A 15,549-nucleotide genomic window follows, 5' to 3' on the forward strand; every position below is an offset into this window, starting at 1 on the left:
TCTTTTTAGTTATCGTGACTTTGAAAATAATAAACTAGTTGCCAAAACAAGAACCAAACACCTCCAAAGTGTTTGGTGTTTTAGATGCATAAGAGTTTTTGATTTGAGTATTTTGGTTTAAATCAAACTCTAGATGTTTATTTGCATATGAATTGCAAAAAAAAATAAAAAAGAAATCGAAGAATTCAAATGACAGGTTGAGTCTTGATAAATATCAAATAAATTGAAACATTACTTATCCAATAGAATAATACTAAATATCATATTTTTATCATCTCAAAGTTGATTTGTCTTTTAAAATTCAATAATGATCAATCTCAAATTCAATGACGATTTTAAAAGTCAGATTAATTTTGGAGGATAAGAAAATGATAAAAAAAAAAATAGTTCTTAGCATTACTCTATCAAATTATCCTTTTGGGAGTTATATATGACTTTTTTTTTTTTTTTTAACGAAATATTTTAGTATTTCAATGATCAAAGATCACGAGTATAAAACTTTTATATTACAAACCATAAAGTTTTGCAAAATCATAACCACATGTTATGAGGTTACATAGTTATAAATACAAACAAAATTCTTACAATAAAGTGTTATCTATGACTTTCATTTTAACTAACTCATGTACAAAAATAGTTAAAGAATATATCTGCTCCGAGCAGACTAGATATAAGACAAGAGTAGCCAAATATCCTAAAAATTTATTTAAACCGGCCGTGAGAGATAACTCTTCACACCGAACTATCCAGGCCGTGAAAGATAATCCATCACACGTTACTAACCTTCATCCCATAGTCAGCAAACAGCAACAGCGGCCAGAGAGGAGATGAACGGGCCGAACGACACAATATGAAAATAGATGAACAAATGCATAACGTAGATGTCAAAATTGCTGATATAGTCAGAGAACACCTACAAACAAAAAAGCTGGTAGGGGAGAGTGGGAACAAGAAGTAGAAAGGGAAATGAGCCTACTAAATGGATGATAATGCTTTCAACTTTATTTAAAATATAAAAAATTTATTTTATGGTCTAAATTAAATTTCACAGATCTAATTGTATTTACGTTGTTACATAATAAATATGTTGTTGTTATGTAATGATACAAACTAAAATTTTGAAAGTAAAATAAATCACTTATATTTCACTCCTAATGATTACCTTCATCATAGAAAAAAATAAATTAAAGAGCAGTCGTTTAATGTGTTAATTAAGCTACGAATAAAAAGTTACATTGCAAAAATAAGTTTAATTATATAATTTGAAGTTTTCGAAAAGCAAACCCGAGCCGAACATTCACATGGATCTAAACCGACCCGCTGCCGACCGGATGAAGATCACCAGAATCCAGATTGGCAAGGTTCAATCCTCCCCGTCTCCCTTCTCCTTCAAATGGGAAACAGACTTTAAAACGTTCAGACGCTAACAGAGAGTGTGGTCACTGGTCAGAGCCTTTTCATACACGCGGTCACACAGACGTTAGTTAATAGTTCCCCAATCTAGAATCGCTTGTAGCTCATCCACTAGCATAAGCATCACAGCAGAGATATATCTCTCTTGTCTCTGTTGTTCTGTGAATCTGTGTGCGTCTTTCTTTCTGTAGGGAGTGAGTGGGTGGTGCTGTGCGTTTTGGGCATGGCGATTGCAGCGGCAGCTGTCGTCGTCCCATTGGGCATCCTCTTCTTCGTTTCGGGCCTCGTCGTGAATATCGTTCAGGTATTCCTTTGTAAATTTGACTCCGATTTGATTTCCGTCAAGTTCTTGGATGGATTTCTCTAATCCTTCAATTTTTTGGGTTGGTTTGGTTGAGGTTTCGGGCTTTTCGGGTTTTTTTTTTTTTTTTTGCTTTGTTAATTTCATTGGTTGCTCATTAGAGGTAGAGCTCGTCAGTTTCCTTGCATGTGAATCTAGGTTTTTGTTTTCGCCTTGTATTGCATTTGAGCCAATCTCTCTTTCTCATATGCAATGAGTGAAGACTTGTTCATTTCTCTTTTTCTTTGTTTGGTTTCTGAGAAAATGTGGGGAAAACACGATAAATTAATATATTAAATATTTGGTGTTCCATAGCATGCGACCTCGCCAAATCAAAATCCACTAGTCACTTGAGCTCAATATATATTTTTTTTTGTTTGCCTTTTCATTTGTAGGAACATAAGAGCATAAACATTTTATTTGTTCTGTTTTTGCTTAAATTAACATAATCTCGTGTTAATCTTGTTATCTCTCACTGTGTATAACTTGTTTCTTTTTTTATTTTTCCAATTAGTTAGGATCAGTTAACTGAGTGAATGGACTGTTGGACCTTCTTTTCAGGCAATTTGCTTTGTCCTTGTTCGGCCACTGTCGAAGAATACGTACAGAAGGATCAACAGAGTGGTTGCAGAATTGTTGTGGCTAGAGCTTGTATGGCTGATCGATTGGTGGGCAGGAGTTAAGGTGTAAATCACCCTGCTTACGATGCCATTTTATTGGTTTATACAGAAGAATTCTGAGTAAATCTTAGTATACAGTAGTCATTTTTTGGAGTAATTTCATTTACTTATAGATGGCATAGTTCTAGATGATACAGCTTTGATTCTTGAAGAGGATTCTGTTGTAATATATATTTGGGTAGGCTTGTTTTAATTCTAGTCTGTTTAATATTATTGGGAAGCTGTAATTAGTTTTTTATTTGTTCATATATCCACCTTGCAGTGTATGTAGTGTGGCATGGTTCTATCTGTCTCTTTTTTGTGGTATTTCATTCGATATCTCTTAGACTCTTTCCGTTGTTAAGAAAACGCAATCTTAAAAGTGTTGACAATGATGATATTAACTCCCAACTAGCAAGGCTGATCCTAGCCAGCCATGAGGGTCAAATATTGAGGAGAAGTAATCAAGATAAGAAGCAGATTGAGTTCTACTTTTCCACCCATGCAACCACACCCAGGACTACACAATGGAGCTTAAATGTCAAAATTGTAATAGGAAATCTTTATAATGAATAGAAGTTAACATTGGTACTACTTAAACAACAATTCCTTATATTCCTATTTTGTGTCGCTCATATTTCTTCTTTCAATATTTTTTTTAAAAGATTTGCGTACTTTTAACTGACATGTTTTTGGAGAGAATTTGCTAATATGACAACCTGTTATAACAGAAACCTGATTGGTAACACCTAACGAATTCCTTATGAATGTGGATTTATGTTATAGTTTGTTGTAGCATCTGGAAAATTAAATAATGATCACTGAAACCCTTCTGGCTGCAGATCCAACTATTTATAGATCGTGAAACCTTTCAATTAATGGGTAAGGATACAGAACTTGTTGAGTGCAACAGTTTGGTGCTTGGTGTTTCTTTGTGTTGGAGGAAAAAGGAAAAAGATATTCTCCTGTTCCAAATATTCCAAGTAGCTTATCTATCTGCTCATGTGGTATTTTTTCCAGGTAAAGAACATGCACTTCTCATATGCAATCACAAGAGTGACATTGATTGGCTCCTTGGATGGGTTGTGGCTCAGGTGCATGACTTATATTGTGTGACCTTAATCACATGTGTCCCACACACATACATGCAGTGCACATTTATATGTTGTGGGTTTAATTGTGTGAGTGCACATTGATACGAGCAATCCAACATACACTTGTCACGTTTGTTTATTTGATGCATACATAAAGAGATAATCAGATACTCTGACAAAGAAACATTTTCGCATAAATACATATGTATATGTATCTATATATATCTGATGTTTATATACCGTGTACATGTCCCACTTATAGACTCTACACCCTTTCATTATTTTTTTTAATGAATTTTGTTACTTATTAAATAATATATACTGCGTAGTCAGGGAGTCACAAAAACATTCAAGTATGTGTCTCCTATATCTAGGGTACTGTTTGAATTGATAATTAGTGATTTTGATGTCGGTGATTTATGTTATGTTTTCTATTGCTGATTGATTATTGAAATTCAATTACAACAGCGGTCAGGTTGCCTTGGCAGCACATTAGCTGTAATGAAGAAATCATCAAAGCTCCTTCCGGTATGTTTCCACCTTGAAAATTGTGTGTATGATTGAGATGAAATTCATTATTCCAAAAGTTCAGTTTGCACTTATAATCAATCCTTAGTCGGAATGTCTTTTTAACTTATAAAAAGAAGAACGAAGAAAAGAAAAATGGAATAGATTTTTAACCTGCTAAATGGACTAGCATTGTTCATTGTTACTCTGGTGTAGTCATTCAGTGGTTATGACAACTTAGGGAATTCAGATGCTATTCAGTATTTTAAGTGTGTATGTCCTGATAGGGAGTGAGAAGCTGGGTTCATATTTGTGTTTTTATTATGAAGTGAAATGTGAAATTATTACAAGTTTAGAATTTTGACTCAATTCTTTCCCTTGTCAATCCGGTTCTTGTTTCTTATTACCTGTCATTCACTATAGGCATCCTTATCCTTATCCTTTTTCTTTCTTTTTTTTTTTTCTTTTTTTGAGGGGAGTGTTTTACACACCCCTATATATTGAGGATCAAGACTATGTCCAATATTTGCAGGTCATAGGTTGGTCAATGTGGTTTTCTGAGTATCTTTTTCTGGAAAGAAGCTGGGCCAAGGATGAAAGCACATTAAAGGTATGGGTGTATAAGAACGTTTTCTCAATATATGTATACATGCATAAACTCAACCTACACAAGTACTCATACATGTATTTTTAATACGTACATCTCTCTCTATCTGTGTTTGTGTTTTTGTTTGGAATCACCCATGTTGATCTCATTTGAATCTTGTAAAACTACATGTAAAACTATATCTGCAGTCAGGCCTTCTACGGCTAAAGGACTACCCTCAGCCCTTCTGGTTGGCTCTATTTGTAGAGGGAACTCGCTTCACGCAGGCAAAGCTTTTAGCTGCTCAGGAGTATGCAGCCTCAACAGGGTTGCCTGTTCCTAGAAATGTTTTGATTCCTCGTACTAAGGTCAGATTCTCATGGCACTCCGTCTTTTTTTTTTTTTTTGGTCTCTTAAAATTAATTTCTTTCTTCTTCCCTGTTTTTGAGAGAGAGAGAGAGAGAAGGAGAGGGGGGGGGGGGGGGGGGGGGGAGGGCTTCTGAAAGTTCTTTACTTCTGTACAAGAAAAAAAATCACAAATAACCCGTCTTAGGAGCATCCCCTAATACTTACTAGCCACCTCATGTTAGTATCTGTCTGTGCCTTTGTAACTGATTTCATTTTTATCGCCCAACTAGGACTAACAAATATTTTGAGCTAACATTTACCTACCAGTTTGGCTGAAAAGAATGGTACCCCCTGATTTTAGTTTTTGATCCTCACGTGGTAATCAGTTGAGCTAAATCCCTTTCTTAAGCTTCATTTCTTTCCTGTGTTACTGCCATTTGCTGTTTGATCATCATGATTAATGATACACTTGCTGTGTGGAAGCAGATGTTTGGGAGTGATTCTATGTTTAGAAACCTATCAACTCTGCTAAGTTTTCTGGGGTTATTACTTTCTTTATGTCAATAAAAGAAGTTCTTAGGATACGGATACTTGGGGAACTGTATTCCTTTTAGTTAAGTTAATTTAAATTTATGAGTTCATCAGTTCTGATAAGACTTGTGATGAGGCAATTATTAATAATGATTCAAAAGTCAAGTGAAGGCAAAGAAAGATTGTTTGATGACTTAGAAGTTTCTTCAATCTTTTCATGTATAGATCAAACGTATTGACTTCTTTTAGATGTTGGACAATATAGCACGTGAATTCAACAAGAAAAAAAAAGGGTTAGAAACTGAAGAGGGCCAAAGAATTTCATGATGTAAGAGATTAAAATTTTTGAATAGCAAGGCAACCGTGAAAGTTCTTTTATAAAACTTATATTTGCTTGAGCAAAAGGGATGACGAAAGTTACGTGCTCAGTTCTTTCAATGTAACTCAAGCAAGCTTTGTTCTATCAAATTGAGTTTCGGTGTTTAAATCCTCTCAGTTATGCAAGTGGGAGAAGCCTTATAATGTATTCTGGTTGATCTGGGCAGACTTGTTCCTATAAGCTTTACACAATTGTTCCTATCCATATTGATTCAATCCTTATCTTTTGCTGACCTGCATACTATGGTTGTATTTCCCAGGACACATGCCCAAGAGGGAGACTACTGACTATAGAGTAGTTTGCAAACTATATGGTTTTCTAAGAAAAGAAACAGAACCAGATGTCAAATAGTACTGACTATATCTATTTTGCAAAACAGATGCTTTCCTAAGAAAAGAAAAGAAACGGAACCAGATCTCTCAGAGTGTACTGACATAGGATAGCCTTATACAATTGGACATTCCTCCCTCCCGTCACTTGTATTGTGAAGTTGGTATTGGAGTGATTAATGCTGTTTATATTCCATCCTTTCCCTAGATGGGATCCATGTCTGTTCTCAATTTTAATCCGTCAATTTATTTTGTATTTTACTTAACAAAAAAAAAAATATATATTTTGTATTTGCATAACCATGAGCCATCCCTCTTTTGGATTCTAATATCCACGGTACTGCTTTCAGGGATTTGTTTCAGCAGTAACTCATATGCGCTCATTTGTTCCAGCGGTTTATGATGTAACAGTGGCTATTCCTAAAAATTCAACTTCACCTACAATGCTAAGACTCTTCAAGGGTCAACCTTCTGTGGTAAGCCAACTAAAGTAGTAGCTTTTTGAACTGCCACATAAAGTGATTTAGGTTTCTTTTTAACAACTGGGTTTGAATTTGGCATTGCTTCATTACTACATGCCATGTATATTTGTTTCATCTTGTCTAGAGCATTCTACTAATGTCATGTGTGGACCTGGAATTTGATGTATTAATTCTGCATTAAAATAATGCACATCTAAGCGAGGCTGCGGATTTTCTATTGACATTTGATTTTCCCCTGTTGAAACAACCTTTTCTTTCACTCTAATATTGTTTTAGGCTATATGTCATTTATGCTCCAAAATTGTAAAGCTTATCAGATGCAATAATTCCCCTCACCATGGATAACTTAAGGAGATGGCATGTTATTATGGTTGACTGATGTTGTATGTATAAGAGGAGTGGGGGAGTTTGTGGCTCATCTTCTTCTCCATTGTAAGATTGACAGTGCCTTGTTGAGTGCTATTTTCAATTGTGTTGGGTTGGCTTGGGTCATCCTTAATAGAGTAGTAGCTTGTTGGAGAGGGTTGGGAGGCAGTCTTCAAAATGCAGCTATGTGGATGATGCTCCCATCCTACTTTTTGTGGTGTGTTCGGAGGGAAAGAAATGATAGAAGTTTTGAAGATAGTGCTTTAGCTCTTAATTTGCGTAGTCCTCAGGGGGTTGGCTCAAGTGGTAAGGGTATTGATCTTTGTGGTAGTCCCATGAGGTCTAAAGGTTCAAATCCCCTTGAATGCAAACAATTCATTGGGGCCAGCCCGCAAGCGAAATCGGAGTATTACCTAATCCGTGTGGAGGGGGCTCTTTACACGGATCGGAGGTTTACCTGACAGAGGTGGGTACACTAAGTGGCCCTACCTTGGAAGGGTTCCTCAAAAAAAAAAAAAAAAAAACACTTATGAAAAAAATAATTCAGTGGCCATAGAATTTAGGGATAGATGGTACTTATGAAGAATGTAATAACAGTTTTGAAGTGTAGGGGTCCCTGCATTTGTCAATTCTCTCATGTTTTGCTTGTGAAAATGAATGAGCATATTAGATTAAGATGCAACTCTGGAGAGTGTCCGATATTGTTGACTCGGGAAATAATAAAGCATTATTAAATGCGTATGATAGCTGCATTAGTGAATTCTATAGCTGTCGCTCCTGCACTTAAACGGGTCAGTGAGAAGAAATATTTCTTCCAGTCGACCTGGGGATACTGCTGTTGAGCCGGCCTTTGCCCAGTACTAGGGACTTGTGGCTGGATTGAATCCTTTTCTTATTTGCAATGCTGCACCCCCCCCCCCCCCCCCCCCCCCACACACACACACACACAACAAAAAAAGAAGAAGACTTGTTCTTACTCTCCTGTAAGCGTCATGGACGAACCTAATCGTCTCGCAATTATGTGATCCAGCTCAATCAGTCAACCAGGACCGAATCCACCCAGACCCGGGGCTTTATCTCGGTTAAAACTCAACACAACCTTCTCGATTTCATCCGCCGTGACCTGTCCTTTGGGGTTTCTTTCTCTCATGTAATTTTACTCGCTGCAAGAGTATCTCACAAACTGGAGTTCAAGATCTCCGATTCAAATCCAATTGACTAGATCCAGTCACATGATCAAAAAACTATTCAGTAGGAAGAAACCAAGGGGATACTTGAAGATGGAGGAGATTGGGAGAAGAAGATAGATAACTAAGAGACAAGGATAGAGAAGCTTGGAGATGATAAAGGAGACGTGAGGGGAGATCAGATCTGAAAGGTTTAGAGAGAAGAACCTGGAGAAGATGAAAAGAGAGAAGGAAAAAATGGGCGGGGGGATGGGGCACAAGCTTTCAGATATTCCCCAAATCTGAATTATTTGCAATGAAGAAGCTTTTTATGGGGCTTATAGCTTATAGAACTTAGGGAATAAGAAAATAATATTCTAGATCCAAGTCTTTCTGACGAGGTTAGATGCAAACCCTTCGTAATAGATTCCTCTAATATCTAGATCTATATGGGTTCCACCAATTTCAACTCCCCCTCTTTTTTTTCTTTTTTCTTTTTTGGGTTGGGGGGGGAGTTGTTGTCATTAACAAATCACTTTGTGACTTTTTGATTATATTTGGTTTGGTTCATGTAACATGTAGTGCTGGCTCTCCTGCAGATGCACGTGCACATTAAGCGGCATTTGATGAAGGACTTGCCTGAAACAGATGAAGCTGTTGCACAATGGTGTAGAGATATATTTGTTGCCAAGGTGCATACTAACCCTTGTTTCAGAGTGTTGTTTTCATTTGTATAACAGTTATGCAAATCTGAAATGTTTATCACATGCAGTGGAAAATGAATAGTAAGACTTTAAAACAGCTGCATATTCTTGATCCCTAAACGTAAAAACATTTTATCTGGTTGTGCATGCAGTAAAGTCATTTATCAGTTTCCTCCTTGTGATTGTCTTACTGTTTGCTTTTGGCCTACCAGGATGCATTATTGGATAAACATGTAGCTGAGGACACCTTCGGTGATCAAGAATTGCAGAATACTGGTCGGCCAATAAAGTCTCTTTTGGTGAGATATTTGTTCTAAAGCAGCACCGACACCATTCATTTTCACTGTTCTGGGGTTGCAGGGGTTGTTTTTCTGATTAACTTGTTTCTTTTTTTGAACAGGTTGTTACCTCTTGGGCATGCCTGCTTATATTTGGGGCTCTGAAGTTCCTCCATTGGTCTTCACTTTTATACTCGCGGAAGGGTATTGCAATATCGGCAGTCGGTTTGGCCTTTGTCACTTTCCTCATGCAGATCTTGATTCGGTTCTCACAGTCAGAGCGCTCAACCCCTGCCAAGGTTGCTCCAGCGAAGCCCAAGAATGGGGGAGAGCATCCGGTAGCCAAACATCACTAACTCACCTTTTCCTTCCCCAGAGTCGTCGTCCATACATTGTCAACTTCATCAACAGTTGTAATTTTGAGAATTTAGTATACTTGTAATTGTGTTTGTCTCGCTTGCTTACCTCAGCGTGCTTCCATTTTAAAATTCTAATTAGTATGTCTTTATTTATTTTTATATAATGCACAATATGTATGAATTTCTATTCATTATTTGCTGTTCAATTACGGTAATTCTGTATAGACTCTCTAAGTTGAATTTAGCAGCAGTTGCGGTTCTTTTGTATAGCAAGAATTCTAATTTTTTTTCCTTCAAAAAGAACACCAGGTTCAGTGGGATAGAGATTCCCTACAATTTACCTGCGCAAAGAGGGCAGGGGAAATTGTAGGGGTTCAAGAGAGGGACCCTTTGTTCCGGTAATTAGGATACAAGGATCAAACCGCATAAAACGCAAGTTATAGAAGCAAAAAGGATTTGACTCCGTCGTTAACTTGTCCGTGAATCGAGTTCTGATTTATAAAAGTACAGGGCCTATTTCAGATTAGAGGATGAGTCTTTTCTTCATTTTCTTTAGAAAGGATTATGATAGCATGTATTTTTATATGAAATTTTGTGGATTTGAGGATTTATAGAATATTGCACATCATTCTCTCTCTCTCTCTCTCTCTCTCTCACGCACATTCTTTCTCTCTAGTTTTCATTTTGTCCTCTTTCCTCGACAAAAATAAGCCTTTATAGTGATAAAGAAAGAAGAAAGATCTTATAGCAAGACTGTTCTCTAGTGAAACAATTACGGTCGGAGTGCCTAGAAAGGTTTGTCCTTTTTCTGACGAAACGGGGGCGTATATTATCCGCCGGATTGCCAGTTCGTTTGAGTATTTGAATTTTTTTATTATATTCAAAAGTGTGAATACCGAAAAATTTTATTTTAGAAAATTATGTTTGGATGGTTTAAAATCTGAAACAAAATTAAAAAAAAAAAGATTTTTGGAGTGTGAATTGAATTGAATATAATTAAGAAAAATATATACAAAAATGGTTTTTTTTATTATTATAAAATTAAAACTAATTATTATTATTATTTTTTTAAAAAAACAAAAAAACAAAATTTGGATGGTTTTCGAACCACCCTAGGGGTAGCTCTGCCACCCCCATGGGTGGTCGGCCACCCTCAACAGTTGTTTGGAGGTGGCCGAGCCACCCTTGTAACCGCTCGGGGGTGGCTCGGCCATCCCTAACCAGCTATTTTGGGGATGGCTCGAATCTGACGGTGGTGGCAGAGCCACCCCCGGACACCTGGGGCTAGTCTAGCCACCATCCCCAGATGCCTAGGGGTGGCTTTCTTGGGTTTTTATTTTTTTGGTTAAATACAATTCACCCCCCAAAGTTATCACCCATTTTCAATCTTGCTTTAAATCTTTAAAAATTTGTAATGTGGCCTCACAAAGTCTTTCGATTTTTCAATGTCGCAATTCTGTTAGCCTTTTTTGTCAAACCATACATAATGGGCGTCACGTGCTCCACCCGTGATTTTTTCGATACAAGGTTCTCCATTTTACTCACTCCAAAAAGTCATCGTTTATGCTGTTCACTGATGTGCAAATTTTAATACTCGCAAGCACACGAATCGTTTGCAATATAGTGTATGTGCAAGTGCGATATCGTATCTACAGAGAATTGTGTTGCAAAAATTAATTTCTATTTAAACTAATTCTATTTTAACATAGTTCTGAATTTTGGGGTTTTGTGAAAAAAATAAAATAAAATAAAATAAAACAAAAGAAAATGTATTAAGGTTTTAGAATCCACACCTGTTAGAACAGTTTCTGATATGGTAGTTGATGAACCAGTTGAGCCTATCTTCGCTATCCTGCAAATAAAACAAACTACGTCGGGGGGAATCCGACAATCCCACTCCGATGCCTTTGTCAGTTTTTATCTTAAGTGTATATCACTCTTATATCACAATGAGCAATCTAAATTACCTGCCCAGTAGTGAGGTATTTATACATGTCGTGTTGCAAGCGATCTGGTTCTTTCGTTGGACCACGTGTCAGGTTTGGAGTGGGATCAGGGCACACGCTTAACAATCGTGGCCAGGTTGGTTTTTTAACCGTCTGGAGATTGTGGAGAATAATGCTTCACGACCACTACTGGAATCTGTTGTAATACCCCAAATTTTTATTAGACAACATATATTTTTTTTTTTAAAACCAATAAAAAATACCTATGTTTATTAATTAGTTTTTTAAAAAGTAACTCTAGTTAATTTAACTAGATAAAAGTTAACTATGGGTTAACTAGATTTTTATTAAAAAGATTAACTTAGGTTAATCTAACTAGGATAAAAAGTAACCTTAGTTAAAAAAAAAAAAAAAGAAAAGAAAAACTTGCACGGCAAGTTCTTTTATTGTTTTATAAAATTCATATTTTCTTTCTCTTTCTTGGTCTTCTTCTTTCTTTCTTTACTATTCTTCGTTTCTTCTTTTTCTTATACCTGAGAACAGAGAGGGGGACTTGAGAGGAGAGAAACAGAGGCGAGAGAGAGAGAACACAATCGAGAGAGAGAGAGAGAGAGAGAGAGAGAGAGAGAGGGCCGATCGTGGTGGACCCAAACCGAACCGGAGAAGAGAGAGTCGGGGGAGGCTAGTCCTCCATGGGTCGCCGGAGGACGCGACTTCCGACGGCATGGAGCGGGACTTCCGGTGGGTGAGCTGGGTCGGCGTCGTCCAGCAGAGCAGAAGCCGATTTTCGGCGGGCTCAGGTGTTTTCCGGCCTAGCCCAGTGACCCCAAATCCGACCCGTGACCCGAAGCCCAGTGACCCCAAATCCGACAGACCCAGAACCCGGTCCTCCATGGCGTTTTCCGGCGACTTCCAGAACTGATTTCCGGTTGTTTCAGCATGGTTTTCTGGTGGATTTATGAGAAACCCCCAAAGTAAGTGGTTTTGTAATACTAGATTAATTATTGGTTTAATCTTGTTGATTTTTTTGAGTGGTTGATGATTTTATGGGATTGGGATTACTATTAATTTTGGGTTGAATATGTATGGTTTGGAAGCTTGATTTCTTGTTGGAATTGTTGGGATAGATGGATTCGTGATCCCTGTTCTTAACTGGCAGTGAGTGAGTTTTATAGGGTTTTGTTTAGCCGATTGCGTGTGTTTGAAGTGGTTAACTCTGGAATTGGGTTGTGAAAATGTAAAATGGGTTTTAGTTTACAAACTGTTGGAGTATTCGGTTGGATGATTCTTTATCTATATGTGGGTAGGAATTTGGATTGTGGGCTGACTTCAGGTGTTCACTGTTTGGGTATTCTGTAACCGTGTTCTTCCTCTGTTTCGGCCAGTAGCGAGTGGGATTAATAATTAGTGGACACGAGGGAGTTTATGTTTTTGGAGGGATTTTTCGTGGTTTAGGTCGGTTGAGTTTGTAGTGAAATTTCTAGAATATTGATGTTTTATTCTATTAAGTGGTATTGTTAAATTATAAATATATATATAGGATAAATTAATTTAAGTATTAAAACTGAAATTTCAGAACGCTCCGCTAAATCCATCCTTGTGCTTGATCTAGGTAAAAGGTCGATTCTGACGCTAATGGAAAGTCCAGGTAAGGGGATACAACACCGAAAAACCCCAACAAGATTTTATTATAAATCTTTTGAAAAAGTGTTGGGGAATTTTACAAAGCGTTGCTCATGCGATTTTTAATGCCATGCTTTATTACTCATATGATATTGTTTAAGAATTTTGAGCATAAATCACAGTTTTGGTTAAGAGCATTTTTAAGAATTATGATTTATGCATAATTATAGTTAAGACTAAGAGCATTTTAAAATTATGAATTATGCATACTCACAGATATGATTAAGAGCATATTTTAAAATTATGATTTATGCATAATCACAGTCATAATTAAGAGCATTTCAAAGTTGTGAAATATGCATGATGAAAAAGAGAGCATTTGAAAGTTATGACTATAGAGCATTCCAAAATAAATGACTCTATTTATGAATACAGTTTTGAAAGAAAAGAGAATCTAAAGTTAAATTCTGCACATGACTACAGTTATAAAAGCGGCTCTTACAGTTTTGAAATAAAGTTTACAGATAAAGCAGAGCCTACAGTATTACAGAAAACGTTTATGTGCAGTAATTGTTTAACCTTGAGGCACTACTACAGTTAGGTCGGTACCGTATAGGGTAGCATGGCAAACATACAGTAAATCGGTGTGTGCTACCATCCGAGGTTGGCCTTCACCTAGGGAAGACCCCCAACCCGGCGACTCTTCTCTGTGACGACAGGCTGAGTCTATAGGTCCTTTGGACAAAGCCAACGTGTGCCGCTCACGGGAATTGGCGGTGTAGAGTCAATAAGAGGTTAAACCACAGAGAAAAGATTAAAGAGAAAACTGATAAATAGAAATTACTGGATCATAATAAACTGTCATTCTCATAATAAACTGTCATTCTCATAATAAACTGTCATTCTTATATCATTATTCATAATCTACAAATTCTATTAAATTGTTCATATGCTATGCCACCTGTTTTAAAACAATACATCTCATGTTATGAATCATGCCTTAATATGTGTTTTCTTATAAAACATAAACAGCCTAGCATATCATCTTCTCAGACAATTTTTCATAACTTGAATCTCTAGCTTATACTCAATCTAAAATCACATATTCATACTTCTAAACATCATCGTAATCTTAATATATTCAAATACATTTAAATCATCTAAAATAAATTAAAATCAATATACTATTGGTTTAGGTTCTAATTCAATTTACTTTATGCAATTCATCATATGTGAAATTAATTCTTAACAGTGAGTAGAATAAATCTGTCATTATGCATGACTAAAGATTATGGCATAAAGGTTTATAGCATGTTTTATTTTCCCTGGTGTTGTATTTTCCTTACTGAGTTGTCGAACTCACCCCTTCTTCCTCCACCCCTCTCCAGATGACAACCGTAAGACGAAGTCCCTTTCTTGTAAGGGAGTAGACCTCGCTGAGAGCGATAGTTCGTGATGAACCAGCCAAACCCTAACATTGTATAGTACGATTTGTTCCTTTTGGAGTTCATGATTTTGTATAGATTTATATATAGAAAGGTTTAAGAGAGTAGAAGTTTTAAATTTTTAGTTGTAAATGCACGCTTTTATTTATAATGTTTGTTTTTAGCACTTAAACTCACGTTTTCCCTTATATCCAAAAACGGGGGCGTGACATCTGTTCTCAACCGCCGACGCGATCGTGGTCCAGTCGGTCTTCAACTGCTCTTAGATCGTGGGGACACCTTCCTAAGTAGTAGCGGTCGTGTAGGTAGTGGGGTTTCCTCCCTGGCTGGTACAAGGTCGGTAATTTACCGTCCTTAGCCTTATCGTGGAAGTCGGCAAATTACCGCCTTTAAATACGCAGACTCGGCTAATTAGCCGAGTATGATTCTGATGGGCCGTGAATCTGGCCCATTGGGCGAGATCGGGATTATTTCCCAACAACACCCACCAAATCACAGCAACATATTCTCATGTTCGCCAATACATATCCGAATTCTCACCGTACAAATCCTATGTATGTTCTACTATGCTTCAAAAATTAATTAAATCATTAAATGAATCCGTTCTTTGCACAAATCACAAAAGATATCCGGTTTAAATCAAATCATCAAATATATTCGTAGAACAAAACACAATGAATATCCAATGTTTTGATAAATGAAAAATCTAAGCAATCAATTAAATGAGACTATCTCGAATCATCACATGTATCCGGAAATCACAATAGATATCCAAGAAATCATCTCAATAATTGAAAAGAAGTAAAACACTGGAAATATTAAACCCAATAAAATGGGATAGTATAAACTCTCATAAAAATATTGTTGTTCTTCAAATGTGAGGTTTCATCATCAACCTTAGTTGAAAAACTAGCTACTCATCACTAAGAAGAAAAAAACTAAATTTTATTAAGAACATAAAAATAAAAAAAAAAACTTACAAAGAATAAAAGCC

General features: G+C 36.6%; 1 protein-coding gene and 1 long non-coding RNA gene across 2 annotated transcripts; both read left to right on the top strand.

The window, feature by feature from the left end:
• The first annotated feature begins 1,295 nt into the window (after positions 1-1,295).
• On the top strand, positions 1,296-9,763 carry LOC133873035 (1-acyl-sn-glycerol-3-phosphate acyltransferase 2). Its single transcript, XM_062310746.1, has 11 exons — positions 1,296-1,717; positions 2,315-2,437; positions 3,255-3,294; positions 3,433-3,506; positions 3,975-4,034; positions 4,546-4,623; positions 4,809-4,967; positions 6,537-6,662; positions 8,800-8,892; positions 9,117-9,203; positions 9,305-9,763. The coding sequence occupies exons 1-11, from the start codon at positions 1,637-1,639 to the stop codon at positions 9,536-9,538; spliced, it is 1,155 nt and encodes a 384-aa protein (XP_062166730.1). The 5' UTR covers positions 1,296-1,636; the 3' UTR covers positions 9,539-9,763.
• Positions 9,764-12,328: 2,565 nt separating this feature from the next.
• LOC133873813 (uncharacterized) lies at positions 12,329-14,727 on the top strand. Its single transcript, XR_009901158.1, has 3 exons — positions 12,329-12,461; positions 13,100-13,135; positions 14,499-14,727. It is a non-coding gene; the product is annotated as an uncharacterized LOC133873813 (long non-coding RNA).
• Positions 14,728-15,549: the final 822 nt, after the last annotated feature.

This window comes from Alnus glutinosa, chromosome 7 (genome assembly GCF_958979055.1).
Source record: "Alnus glutinosa chromosome 7, dhAlnGlut1.1, whole genome shotgun sequence".
Lineage (NCBI taxonomy): Eukaryota > Viridiplantae > Streptophyta > Magnoliopsida > Fagales > Betulaceae > Alnus > Alnus glutinosa.

Excerpts from the sequence above, each read along its gene's own strand:
- LOC133873035 (XM_062310746.1), top strand. The coding sequence starts at position 1,637 with ATGGCGATTGCAGCGGCAGCTGTCGTCGTCCCATTGGGCATCCTCTTC. Across the intron at positions 3,295-3,432 it reads TGAAACCTTTCAATTAATGG|GTAAAGAACATGCACTTCTC; the intron begins GTAAGGATACAG and ends TATTTTTTCCAG. Across the intron at positions 9,204-9,304 it reads GGCCAATAAAGTCTCTTTTG|GTTGTTACCTCTTGGGCATG; the intron begins GTGAGATATTTG and ends TTTTTTGAACAG.